The 16156-nt window shown below is 43.1% G+C and overlaps 1 protein-coding gene across 1 annotated transcript in view; it reads right to left on the reverse strand.

Moving 5' to 3' along the window:
- Nucleotides 1-229: 229 nt before the first annotated feature.
- The window catches only part of CRB1 (crumbs cell polarity complex component 1), a 209622-nt gene continuing 193695 nt past the window's right edge, over nt 230-16156 (reverse strand). The window contains exon 12 of the mRNA XM_047076412.1: nt 230-445. Coding sequence (XP_046932368.1) covers nt 230-445 — 216 coding nt within the window. The remainder of the gene's footprint in view (nt 446-16156) is intronic.

Below are 16156 nucleotides of genomic sequence, written 5' to 3' on the forward strand. Positions count from 1 at the left end.
AGGCTGAGATCACTGGCAGGAAAACATTGCTCTGTCACTGGCTAATATAATAAAACGATGTCAGGTTGAGCCACCATGAAAGTCTTTAAGGTGGCCAGAGGAATCTTTCCCACTGTTTCAGTGAGACCCCAGTTGTAAATTGATATGTTCAGGTACGTCGGAAAGACGCTCAGATACAGTCATCACGTTCACGAGTGTGTAGATCTCTTTCTCGAGGAGACAGATGCTCCTAAATCAGCCTCTCCACTGCAGGGGGTGGCATCATGCTCCACATTTCCACTCGAGAGCCTTCCTTTTCCTGACGGCTGGGGCTGTAGGTTCCCTGAGTTGCCCTTTTGTTGGAGGCAATAACGGAAGCGACCACCGCCAGAAAGAGGATCAACAACAAGGCTGACGTCACTGAGCCGACGGCGGTGAAAATGTCCGAGACCAGGTCATCTGCCAACTGGAAGGATTGAAATAATTGTGATGTGAATGATAGAGAAGAGGTAAGTGTTCAAAGTGATGGAACCACCCTGGAATGAAAACCAACCAGAATGCTGGTGCCACTCAGTTCTGTAAAAAGACCAAGGTACTAAAGGGAAGTCAGGTTTTCTTATTCCCAGGTCCTGTGAAAATGACTATATAGGTAACACCTAAGGTCTAGAGTCAGAAAGTGTGGCATGAAATACCTCCTCTATTTATTCTGCTTCTTAATGTCTGTGACTGAGATCATTCGTAGGACATGAGGCAAAAGACACCCACACGTATATTTGTAGTCATTCTATAGCTATACAAACATTCATAGTATCTTCCCTCCCTTGCCAGAAGCTCTGGTTTTGGATCGAAGGAATAGTTGTTTCACAGCCTTTTTGGGGAAAAGAAGCAAATTAAATCAGTTGGGTCTCATGGGAAAGACCCCGAGACAGAGGAGGAACTGCAATGTGCTAGTCTTGCAGGCAGTTACCAGTCGTCACTTTGATTTGGATTCGATGTGACAATTGAATGGTTGTAAAAACACATGAGCTTGATGTGGAACCAAACACCTAGAAACAGAAAACTGCGCGTAGAGCCCTGTCAGGAGGCGCTGGATCCGGGGCTCTCAGGGGTGTTACTTGTACACAGGGGTGTGTTTAATGTTCATTCCACTGTGTTTGCCAAACACTTTTTAGCAGTCGGTAACCCGAGGCTGTGATTTAGTTGCAGAGCAATATGACGGGTAGGAAGCAGTCACTATATGAATTTTTTAACTGATTTTCAAAGAAATATGCCTGTCAGTAAAAGCAGCGTTACACAAGTTTAGCTTTTCATTTAGCTTTCTCTGTGACCCACCGCCCCCCACCCCCCCACCCCGTTACCAGACCAAGCTACTGTTATATATGGAGCCTTTGTTTATTTGAACCTCCTAGGGAATTTTAAATATCTTCAGTCTTCTTAGCCTTTTTTGGTTCACTGTGCCTGAGTTTCAACTATCATACAATGAATATAATATTGTACATCTTCACAGTGTTGTCTTAGCTGTACTGAATGTCATTCCTGCTCAAATGGGGTTCACTAGCTCGTTTGTTCATTCAACAATATTTATGGACCATCTACTGTGAACCTTTTATTGAGCTAGGAAATAAAAATACAAAGAGAATTCGAAGTTTGGGATCTGGAGCTCAGGTTCTGGTGATGGGAGAAGGCAAGGGGACACACACACACACACACATATGCACAAATGCTCAACAAATGCCCATAATACAATATAAATACAGATTATGATAGTGTCATAAATGAACTCTATTGGGGTGTAGTTGGAGGAATATTGGAATGAAGCATGTGATTATGCTTTGAAAGGTGAGAAGACATTCAAATATTTGAAGCAGGAAATTCTGCTTGGACAAAACAATTTGAAATAAGAAGGGCAAAGGGACATAAAAGTCCTTAGAGTTTGGGGCAAGGGTAAGAAATCCAATGTGACCAAAGATATTGTCCAAGAATGTGTGTTTGAATTGGGAAAAGATTTTAAAGTTGGTAAGAGATAGAACTATAAAGTAGGTTAATCTTACAAGAAACAAGTTTCTTGTCAGTGGGGGGTGGGGGGCACCGAAGGAGTTTAAGCAGTAGAATGATGTGATCCGATCCGTGTTTTATTAATCTGGTTCTGGTTACAGGGTGATGGATGGTCATGGTGACGGTGGGGGAGAAGATGGAGATAGATAAAATAGGAGTGTATAAGTCATGACAAGCCATGACCTAGGTCTAGATTTACCAACGGAATGAGAATTGAAGGAGAAGAATGGTTGAGGGAGACTTTCGAGGTAGAGTGGCTCCCTCTTAGATTGTGCAAGGCTGGGCAGCAGCAGAGGAGTGATAAGGATGGCTGGTGATTCCACATTAGATGGTTGCGTGGATGGGAGATCCTCAACTGTGACGGGGTACACAGGAGGAGAGAACAGTTTTGTGCAGGAAGACTATGAGTTCAGTTTGAAAAAGCTAGTTTTGGTGCCTGGCAAACATTCAGGCATGTGGTGCTAACAGATACAAATAATTCGTCTCCTCCTTCCACTTTTCACATTGCTCCAAAAAAAACTCTGGGTTATAAGAGCTTAGGAGTAAAGTCTATAGAGAATTCAAAACCACAGAAGTCTAGTTTTGTTGTGGTTGTTTTTAAATTTTTTTTTTAACATTTATTTATTTTTGAGAGACAGAGTGTGAGCGGGGGAGGGGCAGAGAGAGAGGGAGACACAGAATCCAAAGCAGGCTTCAGGCTCCAGGCTCCAGGCTCAGGCTCCGAGTTGTCAGCACAGAGCCCGACATGGGGCATAGAACCCACAAACTGGGAGATCACGACCTGAGCCGATGTGACGCTTAACTGACGGAGCCACCCAAGCACCCCCAGAAGCCTAGTTTTTGAGCAAAATAGTTTACCTCCACTACAGGGCAAGTTCTCCTGCCATACTGTGTGGCCATCATTTTGTGAGTCCTTACAGCTTTTGTCTGCAAAGATAACCATGTGCTGGGAAACATGACTAGAGCCATAGACTTGGCCTTGAAAGGTCAAAAGTCTGAGAAAGACAGAACCCAACCAGCAAAACCCCTTGGTATTATGTAGGGAACTTGAGATAATGTACACTCTTGTTCCTAGATGTTGGCTTAATCTTAATCTGTCCAGTAAATTGTGTCATCTTCAGGAGGAAATGAGTGAGTTGGGAGTGTCTACACCCAAGCAGAGAAGAGACAAGGCTTTTGGTTTGCTTCTCTTGTATGAACTTTTCTGGGCCCGTCTCATTCACCCCAAGTCTGATTACACTGGGGAAGCGAAAGCAACCGAGATCCTCTCATCTGCTGCCTTGCAGGGAAAGAGGGGGAGGGAATTATGGGGCGTAGCCTGAGGCCTTGTGAGAACCACAGTTCTGGCTGAACCAGAGGGCTGATCTACCTCACATACCTTGTGACCCACAAGGAAGCAAAGACCCTTGTCCACAGTGGCTTCACTGTTCTCAGAAATGTAAGAACGCAAGCACAAATTCAAGGCTTGAGATGCCTGTCACCACCTGCTATGGGACGCATGGTTAAGGCTCCAGCTTAGAGAGGCATGTCCCGCGCTTAAGGCTCAGTGTGTGTGAACACTCGCCAGTCACTTCGCCTCTCAGAGACTCATCTGCACCACCTATAAAATTGGAGATTATATGTCAAAGGGTGGGAATTAGGAAAGAAACTGAATGCAAAAGACACAAAGCATGGCCTATGGTAAGTTCTCGACACATAAAAATAAGAGTGGCCTTTCCTATGTCATTTATCAACCTCGCCGGTTCTATGTACTTGTCAAAGGTAAACCAGCACTCCGCAGTACCTTGCAGTATGGCCAAAGGAGCCAACCTACAAACCTAATATTGCAATTCCAAGCTCCGGATAAAGGTTTTGATGAAACAGTTCGCCTAACTATATCAAATAGAGCATGTCATTAAGCTTTGGAATAAAGCTGAATGAGTAGGGTTTTGAAATCGCCTCTTGAGGGCCCTTTGCTTTTGAATTCCCATGGTTGAAAGGCCCTTTTTTGCCCAGCTATTCTTCAACTGTGCTTAAAATATACAGCACTGCAATGGGTCTTTTGATAACTGAGGCTGCTGTGACTGACACACGAGCTGACGGGGGCCTCCAGGTGCCGGACTGTCCTGAAAAGCAGCACGGATGTCAGGCCAGACCTGCCCCGATGGGCTGTGCGCTCACACTGCACCTGTGAAAAACCTTGTTCTGAAAAGACCTACCCCTAATTAATTACACATTTCATGGAAGGTTCTTTGGTTAATGACATGATGCAATCTGTATTCAGTGATCATGTTAATATCCTTTTTAAATGCATATTTTATATGTGATAATTTAAACTGGAATTACTTTATATTCTGTATTTGCAGAATAAAATAAATAAGTGTTCTTTTTTTCTTTTTCTTTTTCTTCCCCCAGAGAGGATTCATTCTGAAACACTGACTGGTTGTGGCCTACATATGACCCAAGGCAAGGTGACACTCTGGAATTCTAAGGTGAAACTGTCAAACCTTATTTTGATTCTTCCCACTTGAGAGTATGCTGGAATATGCTGGAACCATACGTTTTTGGCTTTTGTGTGTTTTTTTTTTTTAATTCTTGAAAAGGAATCTAATACTGTGTTTCTTCTGAAGTAAGACCAGACACAACAGGAACTTGCTAACAAACCAAAATGGGTTTAAATGCAGTGTGGCCACTGGTGTGGCATACATCTATATGCTAAGTGTCCCCACCTGTAGAGCGGGGACAGGAATGACCAGGTCTCCGAATTGTTCTGTACTGTAGCATTCAGGCACGCAGAGAGCTGCTCACAGGGCGTGGACGCAGAAGGAGAACTCATTCTTTGTGGGGAATCTTGTTTATTTATTACTACCCAGAGTGACCCTTCCCAGGCTGGTTTCCCTGGTCCTGCTCGGGTTTCAGGACTCCTCCCGTCCACAAACCGTTGTGAAATGTCAGCACCCAGGCCGAGCTCCGGGGTGCTGATGGGGAGCCGGCAGAAGGCTGTGCAATCTGGCCCATCGGGATCCACTGGGCCCTCACTGATTGACTGCTGAACAGCTCACCTAATTTTGAAAACACGAAATGAGGGGCGCCTGGGTGGCTTGGTCGGTTGGGCGTCCGACTTCGGCTCAGGTCATGATCTCACGGTCCGTGGGTTCGAGCCCCGCGTCAGGCTCTGTGCTGACAGCTCAGAGCCTGGAGCCTGTTTCGGATTCTGTGTCTCCCTCTCTCTCTGCCCCTCCCCTGTTCATGCTCTGTCTCTCTCTGTCTCAAAAATAAATAAACGTTAAAAAAAAATTAAAAAAAAAAGAAAACACAAAATGAGCTGGCCTGCCTGGAAAGAGCAAGAAATGAGACCATTTCTGTCCTCAGCCTCAGGATCTGCCTGTCGCAATATTTAGGGCTGGTGAGAGCATTTAGAAGAATGTGAGAACAATACACACATTGGAAGGAGCCTGGGAAAAAGATGAAGCATTCTAGAATTTCCCAGGGAAACTCAACCTCACATTTCCAAGCGAAAACATTAAAGCTTTGACTTCAAGTGAGGACAGTCAAGGACCGATGTGACAGTTACCACCTGTTCGAACTTCTTTCTCTCAGGCCTGGGTTCCATAAAAATCAGCAAAAGTAGGTTTGTGGTTAAACAGTGGTGATGCTTGCGGCTTAAAACTGGCTCCTGGAAAACACTATAGGGGTGTGAACTGCTTCAGATCCTTCCTGGAACTCGATTATATAGATTATGTAAACATACATGGAGGCAATTTAAGATGGGAAATTAAAATGTTTGAATGTGCCTGTTGGATCATGGGTTACATTCCAGCTTCAATATGTGAGTTTTTGAAACTGGTTTGTGGTGTGTGTTTTGTGTTACATGAGTAGCCAAGTAAGACCATTATGTACTATTATGAGAATCTGTGATTAATGTAAAAATTACTTTAAAGATGTGTTTTTTTTTAAAGCCAGTTATAATAGTTATCTCCTATCTATATAGCCAAAGCAAAGTGAGGACATGTCTTTAACTCTCATCCCACAAATTCACACACACACAAAAGAGAGAGAGAGAGAGAGAGAAGAACATTCCATATGTAAGACTGAGGAGAGCAGTTCCTATTAAATATTATTGCAACAAGTAGGTCTTCAATTTGGTGGATGTGAGAAACCTCCCACACAGACTTGAGTCCTTGAACTTTATCGCTTATCAGGGAAATGCTAGAAACAGTCATTTCCATAGTAATATTGAATATATGCCAGAACTCTGTTTTTAAAATTAAACTCGCTACAGCAGCCAATTTTCAACCATAAATACACGCACTGTCCACTTTACAGTTGTAAGGGGGGAAATAGGGTCCTGGAAAAGCCAAGAGAGGACTTAGAAAGTGTCCTGGAACAATGAGGGGGTGATTCAGTCAGACGCTCCTTTCCCTGAATAAAAAAGGCTTAGTGATTGAAGAAAGTGTAGACATCACAGAGTGACTGACCTTTCCCTCAAAGGGGCAGGCAGGCAGGTGGCAGGGCACCGAGGAGGGGCAGAGTGTCCAAACTGCAAGCCGAGTAGCATTTCTCCCCTTGGCATTGCCCTGTCTCTGCTCTGCTGCTCCCAGAAACACTCATGTTCTCCCTGGGATTGCTGGGGACAGAACAATGGTGAGCCCCAGCTCCCTCCAAGGACTGTGGAAGATTGCCCTTGGCGTGTGAAGCCCCTCACTAGAGAAAGGAATCCTGTATAAGGTCTTTCTCATTAATTCTCAGCAAGTAATCACACTCCTTTTGGACCATACTGATTGGAGTTGTCACCAGAGTCTGCGGATGGAAAAACCAGGCTGAGAGGAGAGTTCAGCCAACTACAGCACTGGAAGGTGCTATCCTGGCAACCTTCCCAAGTGATTTCCATACCCCGTCCGTTGAAAAGTCTGGAGTAGCTAATGTGGAAATTTGGTGTGGATACATGGGAGATAAATGAGAAACCGGAACTGGATCCAGCATAAGGCTGCACGTTTGATGTTCTAGCTCTACTTGAAAGCACCAACGTCTTTTATGCCTTAGCCCAAGCACGGCACGGGTCCTCCTGTGGACCTTCAGAGAAAGAGCTCAATTTTTCTGAGCTGTGAAATGCGCTGTGACATTGATCACAAAAGGACACATTTATTCCTGCATTCAACAAATAATTATCAAGCACGTACTCTGTACAAACACAATGCTGGTGAGAAATACACTAGGTGGATGAAACTCTGGCCTTGCTGGTTGAGGCACGGGGTCTCTAATTCTTGCTCTGATGTCTCAAACCTCTTTCTTGCTTAAGACGTCAGATTTTAGGCAGGGGCAGAGAGGCAGTTGTAAGTTTGGAGACATTGCTTTCATATTTTTCTCTCCTTAGGCGGGTGGTATAAGTAATAGAATTGTTTTTCTAGGAACACAGGCTTTAAGAATAACACTTCTCTCTCCCTCCCTCTCTCTCTCTCCCTCTCTGTCTCATACAAGACCTAAATCCCAACAGCCCAAAGTCAAGGTTTTATTGTGTTTTTTTGTAAGTTTATAGTTTAAAGATAATAGCTACCATTTCTGCCGGCCCTGGGTCAGGGGTTTACCAGATGTTGTGCACACAGAAACCATTTTAATTCTCTTAACAACCCAACTTGTGTGTGTGTGTGGGGGGGAGATGATCATTTCCCGTCACTTTCTCAGGGAGGCCTTCCCCATCACCCTCTATTTGCAATCGGCTTTATTTCTCTCCATCACATAATGCCTTGTGACATCTAGGTAGTTCATGTGTGTCTCCCTCACTAGAGTGGAAGCTCCATCAAGGTGCACGTGCTTGTCTTCTTTGCTCCCTAGTACCTGGAACAGAGTGTGTCCCACAGAGACACTGCAATGAGTGCCATTTGACAGAAGGGAGTTAAAAGCTGAAGAGCTTGTTCAGCTGCACGCAGTGAGCTGGAGATTTCGTCTGCACAGAACTTCTCCCTCTTGGGGTTCTTGCCAAATGCAAACCTTAGCATGTGTCTGACCGAGGAACTGAAGGGGCCCGCTCTCACACTCCCGCTAGAGGGTAGGTACCATCCCTGGGGTGCTACTGGCCAACACTGGTGGGGCAGATAAGGAACGACAGAACCCAGGAGCCAGGTGGGCATGAAGCCAGATATTGGACACCATTCCTTTTTGTGAAATTAGCCGCAAATAATCTGTTTTTACCTTTTCCTGCCTCTTAGAGCCAGGATGAAATTATCATCTGGGGGCACAAGCAGGGGCCGTTACAGAGGATTTAAAATAAAAAATCCAACCAGCAGCCAGTTATCTTTTTGGACACATGAAACGTTCTTTTTGTCTCTGTCACGTGAACCACTGGACTTTATCCTGGCCTATTTTTGGTCTCAGTCAAACTGAGTGGACAGTCACATTCGCCTTCCCTTTTTCTTCTGTTTCTTTCTTCATTCCAGAAAGCAGTGGCTGTTAACTACGGACTCAGCATGTAAATCACACAGTGTCATGAGCTGCTAACATTTACAGTTTTTCAGTCCCGATGCACTTGAGTGCTGCGTCAGTCCACACCCAGACCTGCTCAGAACCAAGTCCCCTACTGCTCTATTTCTCTTTTCTGCATCCCCAGTCACAGCCTGGTTAATAACCTAATTTTCTTTTACCTGGGCAATTAAACTGTCCTCTAGCCATGGCGTTCCCCCCCCCCCACCTACAGTCTACATCATCCAGCCAGACCTATAAACAATAAATAATCAATCAATCAATCAATCCCCTTGCTTAGCTGCCTTGGAACCCGATGGAAGTTTACTGCAGCAAACCTAGCCAGTGTCAAACCTAAGTGGCTAAGTTTTAAGTCAAAGTCCTTTATTAACGTCCCCTGTCTCCTCGTGAAGGACAGCATCAGTTACAGCCTAACTAGCACCCTGCATTCTGCCCAGCAACGCTCTCTACCTCTTCGCAACTAGGAATCATCTGCTCCTGCCAATGCCACATCTTCATGTTGAGACGTGCCATCTATCCAATCCCACTTCTCCTCTTTTTATTTTATTCACTTATTTTCAAAGTTTACTTATTTATTTTGAGAAAGAGAGAGTGAGAGAGCGAGCGGGTGCACGAGCGAGGGAGGGGTAGAGAGAGGGGGAGAATTCCAAATGGGGTCCAAGCTGTCAGCGAGGAGCCCGAGGCTGGGCTCGATCTCAAGAACCACACAGTGAGATTGTGACCTGAGCCACAATCAAGAGTCGGATGCTCAACTGACTGAGCCACCCCGGTGCCCCCTACTTCTCTTTTTAGAACACCACTGGAACTTTCTCTGCGATTTGCAAAGCCTCCCCAGGAAGCCCATGTGTCTCTACTCCCAGAGTCTCTTACATAGCAACGCCCGGGGCTCACCATAAATGTGAGGAGAGCTGTACCTGGGCCCACACGGCATGTAACATGCACTTGAATGTGCTATCGCTCGTGGTGGGTTAGGCCACATTCCACACCTCCCCTTAGGACTGTAAAGGAATGAGTATCTATTTCCTCTGCAACTTTTCAATAATACAAAGTACAATGCTTTGCACAAAGGGGCTGATCAATTGTTACTGACTCCCACACTTGTAATGCTTATTGCTCTGTTTAACGCATTATTAAATTCTTTTCAGTCAGTCATAGGAAGAGTTCTATATAACAGCCCAGAAAGTTTACTGGTAGTGAAATTCATTCCCTCATTTTTTTATGCATTCATTCACTCAAATAAGTTTTACTGAATGCTTTCAAAGTTTCAGGACCTTAGGTCCTGGACATAAGGGATTCAAAGGCGTAGTTATTGTCTTTAAAAACCCACTATTTAGTGGTAGTGCCTGGGGGTTGGGGTAGCTATATAAGCAACCACAGTTCCATAAGAGAGGTGTTATGTTACAGGTGAGTACAGGGAAAAGAAAACGGGGAAGGAAGTAGACTCCATGATGCCCCTCAAGTTTCTCAAAGGAAGTCAACGAGAGAATAAGGTAAAGAAAGTGTTTAAGGCAGAAGGAAACGCCATGATCCAGTGGTAGGGAGAGCAAGAAGCATGGCTGGGGAGCTAGGACATTTCCTGCTTCCCTGGGGAGATTTAGGGAGGGCTAAGTGCTTATGCAGAGCCACACATGGGGGCAAAATAGAATGAGGAGTAGCAGCTCATTTGTCAGGAAAGTCTTTACCCAACCTGGGCATGGAACCCCCCCTACACGCCATTCCACGAAACTGTATTTCCTCTCCCTCAGTGGAGTTAGGAGCCAGAATCACATTAGCAGTGTCATGTATTTTCTCTGCTGGTTCTTCCCTAGCACATATGACTTGTACCCCCTTATTAAAACTGTATCAGCTTCGGGGCACCTGGGTGGCTCAGTTGGTTGAGTGACCAACTTCGGCTCAAGGCATGATCTCACGGTTGGTGAGTTCGAAACCCACAATCAGGCTCGCTGCTGTCTGCCTGTCAGTGCAAAGCCCACTTCCGATCCTCTGTCCCCCTCTCTCTGCCCCTCTCCCACTTGCGCTCTCCCAAAAATACGTACATATTTTTAAAAACTATCAGCTTCAAATGTCTAATTCTCTATTTTTATGCCAAGAGACCTTTACCAACCTGGGGTTTGCAAGGCAGAAAAATATTTCAGTTTCTTTATACCCCATCTCTGCCATCGTGCAGTTTTTATTTATTTATTTATTTATTTATTTTTAATTTTTTAACATTTATTTATTATTGAGAGACAGAGAGAGACAGAGCAGGTCGTGCATAGTTTTTAGAAGGTGATCGATATATATGCTAATTGATTTTATACGTCATTTCAAAAGCAAGAGAATAGCAAATGAGTTAAATGGCAGATGGACTTTTGAGACTAAAAGATACTAAAAAGACATGATAACTAGCAACTAAAGGCAATTGTTTGCATCCTGAATTTAAAAAAAAAAAAAAAGTCTATAGAAGACTTTATTGAGACAATTGGAGAAACCTGAACATGGGATGATAACTTTCTTGAATGTGATACCAGGATTGTGGTTGTAGAAGGAAGTCTTTTTCTTTGGAGAGAGTTGCCGAAATATTTAGTGATAGTGTATTACAACCTATCTTTCTAAAGTCTGCAACCTACTTTCTAAATAGACAGAAAAAAAAATGTGTGTGTATATACAGAGAGGTAAAGATAGCCAAATGTTAAAAAAAAAAAAAACAAAACTGGTGAAGCTGGGTGAAGGGTATACATGTGCTCATTATACTATTTTTTTTCTGATTTTCTTTAGGTTTCAACTTCTCCTACCCCCCCCCGAAAAAAAAACCCTCTTGGAACAAGAATATTTTAAAGTCATTCCTCCAAACCCCAAATTTGTAGATCTTGCTTCTTCCACTGTCCCTTCTTCTCCTGTTCCAGATCTTGTTGATCTCTCTCTTCTCTATGCGTTTATTACCCAGTAAATCTTGCTCCCAGTGATGGTCTTATCTCCCCTACTAGACACTAAGATACTCATGGATTGCATCAAATGTTAGTTTCCTCATACATCTGGCCCTAGCCCTGCTTCCAGTACCTCGCACAGTGCCAGGCACACGGTGGGTGTTCATGGACCTCCCCACGACCCCCTGGCATCCTCGTTCCTGACCTAAAAGCTGTACTTTGGCTCTTTTCTCTATCAGAGTTCTTCCTTCTTTCCAACTGTCTTCAGTTGGTCAGAAAGCTGCTACTAATTCACTCACATTCACATTATGCAGGAAAAAGAGTGCCGAATCCCTGACATCCTTCTGGCTTATCACATCCCCTGTTGGCAAAGGTAATCGAGTCCGTGTCATCGTATTTATAGCCCCAAATCAAAACCAGTTGCCAAAGTAATGAAGGCCTATTGGTTTGTGTTGACTTAATCCATGTCATAGGAGCTGTAGGAGCATATAAGGATAATTTGACCAGCAAAGGGAAAGCCATAAAAATGATCAAAAAGCCAACAGATATGCTGAGAACACCAAGCTTATTTTACTGAGGATTTATGGCCAACTTATCAGAAAATTATTTGGTCCAAGTCTACATTCAAGTAAGTCCCTCAGTAATTCAGCAAAGATTCCAGCCTCAGGAAAAAAAAAATCGCCTCCTATAATGAGATGCCCCAGTCACCCCTAACTGGCAGCACATGTAGTTTAATTTTCAACAGTTGTGAGACTGCAGTAAATCCAGCTTTGGAATACCTAGTTCCACTTAAACCTCGGACCTGCACCGAATTAGCAGAGCAGGAAGGCCCGGCTGCACCATCCCTCCTGACATACCTGCACGAGTGTTTATTAGTCAAATAGAACCGAAACGTCCGACATCCCCCAGATGGGCAGCCGGGCCAGCTCCTGCTGTGTCCCGGCAGAAGTGGATGCCAAATCACCAGGCTCTGCCACACTGTCAGCTGTGTCCCAGGCCCGACTCTGGAGGTTGTATTTTATTGACCAAACTAAAATCGGCTTCCCCTCGTGTAGGTGATAAAGTGTGGCTTGAAGTCACCCATGGAAAATATATTACTTTAACTTGGACAGCTTGTCATTGAGGTCCTTGTTTATATAATCTATTGTGCCATTTACTCTATTCTTATTTTAAAAAGCAAACGCAGAAATAAAAACCCTTTCTTCCAGTGTTTCATTGATGGATGTCTACACCCTGCACCTTCTCTTAAATAATCTCAGAAGTAGCAATTTCGATTGTCATTGTCTGTTTACATCAAATGATTGGACTTTCAGTTTCAAAGTCTGTCTTGTGTAAGATGAAAAACACAGAGCATGCTTTAATGGGAGTCCTTTCACTGCACGGCCTTCTCTGTCCAAAATAGTTTGAGACTTGGTATGTCTAAATAGAGACAGATCCTGCAACACCGAGATTGGTCAGATCCCAAGTGAACATTACTAAAATTTATGAGCTGGTGGCAACTTAAAACACCAAGGTATCTTACAACCAGCAAAGATACGAATCTTCACAGTGTGAGGATGTATGTTAAAACAGTTATTTAGTTTCAGAAATAGAGAATCCTTTCAGGAGTCAGGCTTTCAAATTCCAAATAAGCCATTTGGTAAAAGTCTATAGGTTTTTAAATTGGCAAGATTAAAACACACACACACACACACACACACAGAAAAACCTTATGTTTGACTTTGTTAACAGTTCACCTAAATGTCCAAGAATACAACTGGGGAAAAGGATATGTTTACATTAGTATGAGGAATACAAAGCAATCTTTTTTGGAGGGACAGAAATAAGGTCTAACGCCATTTTCCTATTAATTTAAAAATATCGCCAAACTAAAATTACCCTATCTCCAGGTGTAAATTTAGCACAGAATTTAACAGCTTATTATAAAATTAGATCAGACAATGTAGCTGAGATGGTTATATTATGTCTTTGGATCTCTAAGTATATACATAATTATAATATTAAAAATGTCTGCATTATCTTTTGAAATAATAGTTTAGGAGATCCTTGCCGAGAAAAGACAGGACTTAGAAGTATTCTGTTCCTTTCCTACAAAAGGTTCAAACGACAAATCACATGAAGATTCTTCTCCTTTTGCCACTGACTGATTTTCAGTGATTTTTTTAGTATTTTAGTAAAAAAAGATCAGATTTTCTGTGTCCTACCCAGTTCATAGGCCTCTTTAAGAAGAAATGACATAACCATAACCCAGTTAAAGCGTTTGATTATATTTTACTTCCATAATTTGCTATTAATATTCTAAAACTGTAAAGGTTTTTTTTTTCCAGGATAATCTTTGCAGATTACTGCATTTTTCTCATATTCTGTGACATATGGACACTGGAATTACATACATTTTTCTCCCTGGGTTGTGAAGTAATTGCTAAAAGAATATTCCTCTTATTAACTCAAATAATCTGAATCAAAGGGAAATTTTGTTTTCTAAACTCCCAAAGAGACTTAGAACTGAGAATTCAAACTATAAATGAAGCTTCTTCAACCTTGTGATGCAGTACATCTCTTTCTTCTTTTTCCCATACCCCAGAATAGCACTTCTCTCCCCCTTTACAAAAAAAAAATATTTCCCTTGGGTCTGTAACTTTTGTATTCAATCCACCATTTAGATTAGTTGTCCTCAGGGATATGACTGTGTGAAGAGCCTCAGGAAGAAAACCGTGATTAGTCACTAGGCTTGAAGAACCCTCCCCAATTCTGTTTACAAGGACGGATGCCAATTCTCCAAACGTGCTCAGTACTCATGTTCTTTTCTGGGTCATTCTGCTTGCACAGCACAGATTAAACACACAGCCTCGGTATTTTCAGTGTTGTAAGGAGACGCATTTACATTCCACTGACAGCGCCCGGTGTAAAAGGAAGCCATCTGCTGCGACTTAACAACACGAGGAGGAGCAGCTACAAGTTGGGGAAGAGAAAAGGAGTCACAACATAGCTCCACTCAGCAAGCACTCCTCCTTGTGTGGGAGACCCGAAGACAAACCACCTCCATGTTAGAAGGTGTCTTTATTCTTAAGTGGGTCATAGAAGTCGGTCCTCTATCAGATGGTTTCATTGTTATCTTTTACTGACATTTGTTTGCTACTATTTTTTAGGGCTCTTTTCCTAGTTCCAGGAACCTAGAATAAATACATAATTGTACCGCGTGGATAACAACCAGGTCTTGGATTATTTGTGCGTTCCACCCGAGCAATCGATCTCGATACCTAGTTAATTTTCCACAATGGGATTACCTATAAAATACTTGGGATCTAGAATGTGGTACATGGGGGGGGGGAGGGTGAGCGGGAAGGAAAAGTAATTAAAATCAGAGGATTTAATATGTTCCTGGCATTTTACATGCATCTCATCTTAAATCTTCACAGAAATCTAACAATGCCGAGATGATTTCCCTTATTTAAATTTTTTAATGTTTATTTCTGAGAGGGAGAGAGAGAGAGACAACGCATGAGCAGGGGAGGGGCAGAGAGAGAGGGAGACGCAGAATCTGAAGCAGGCTCCAGGCTCTGAGCTGTCAGCACAGAGCCCGATGTGGGGCTCAAACTCACGAACCATGGGATCATGACCTGAACCGAAGCCGGACACTCAACCGACTGAGCCACCCAGGTGCCCTGATGATTTCCCTCATTCAAAAGATGATTTAAGCAATTTGTCCAAAGTCACACAGCTAGCAAGCAGCAGACCTGGCATCCAAACTGTCAGACCTTGTTCAGGGATGCACAGATGCATCCTAGGTCGAGTGCTGTACAGATGCAACCTCCAATCTACCCTCAATTTCCACTGTGGTACCTTTAGTTGACATATTTACACACAGAGAGTAGAATAATAATGGTTATTTTATCTTCCAGGTCTCTTACTATGTATAATGCATATATAACCAGCCATGCGCCCCTGCTTTTCAAAGTTTAATTTTGTTTTTCTTTGAAGACTTTGCATGTGAAAATAAGCCCCAACAGGTGGAGGACTTTGTTTGCGAGCTCTAGGAAGGTGCCTAGCACACAGTAGGTGTCTGGGAGGTAAGCTGTATCTATAAACAGTGCCTGCACAGACCCTGAAAAAATCAGCAGGAGAACAAAGAAAAGGACCCATAATTCACAACTCTCAGTCCTATGCTTTTAACACCCCAGCAGGTCTATGAAGAAGTAAACTAACGAAACAATACAGAATATCTCCCAGGGTTGCAGCTTGTATAAAACAGCCATGTGCTACCCTCCAGTTCCAACACAATGTTATCAGGCGATGATTAAGAAGGTAGCTGTTTCAGTGCTTCACAAGGTCAGGAATCAAGGTATCAAGCCAACAACTCCCTTTTAGGGGCAGCACTTAGATTGCAGCCATGTATTGCTTCCAACTGTAAATATTAACGGTTGGGAAAAGAAAAAGATCTTCATTGGCTCTGAGCTGCCTGAGCTCAGCATATTACACGGCATTATCTGCTGAGATGTAGATAATTGTACTTCTTGTTAACAAGTTTCCATGTATTTTCAACTCCATCAGCAGGTTCTTGAATCAATGCCTAGATTAGGTTTGACTAACATCAGCACAACTTGACTTTGATAGAAAGTTTGAAATTTATGCATAATTAAAAATTATACATCCATTTGCTAACTTCCAAGTAAAAGCAGCTAATCCTTTTGGATGCCACAACATTTATACTTGGTTCTCAAAACACGTTGGTCCCCTTGCCTCTGACTGAATGAAGGAGT

The sequence above is a fragment of the Lynx rufus genome, unplaced genomic scaffold, assembly GCF_022079265.1.
Source record: "Lynx rufus isolate CCGP_SWC_20201006 ecotype Redwood Valley unplaced genomic scaffold, mLynRuf1.p SCAF_15, whole genome shotgun sequence".
In the NCBI taxonomy this organism is placed as follows: domain Eukaryota; kingdom Metazoa; phylum Chordata; class Mammalia; order Carnivora; family Felidae; genus Lynx; species Lynx rufus.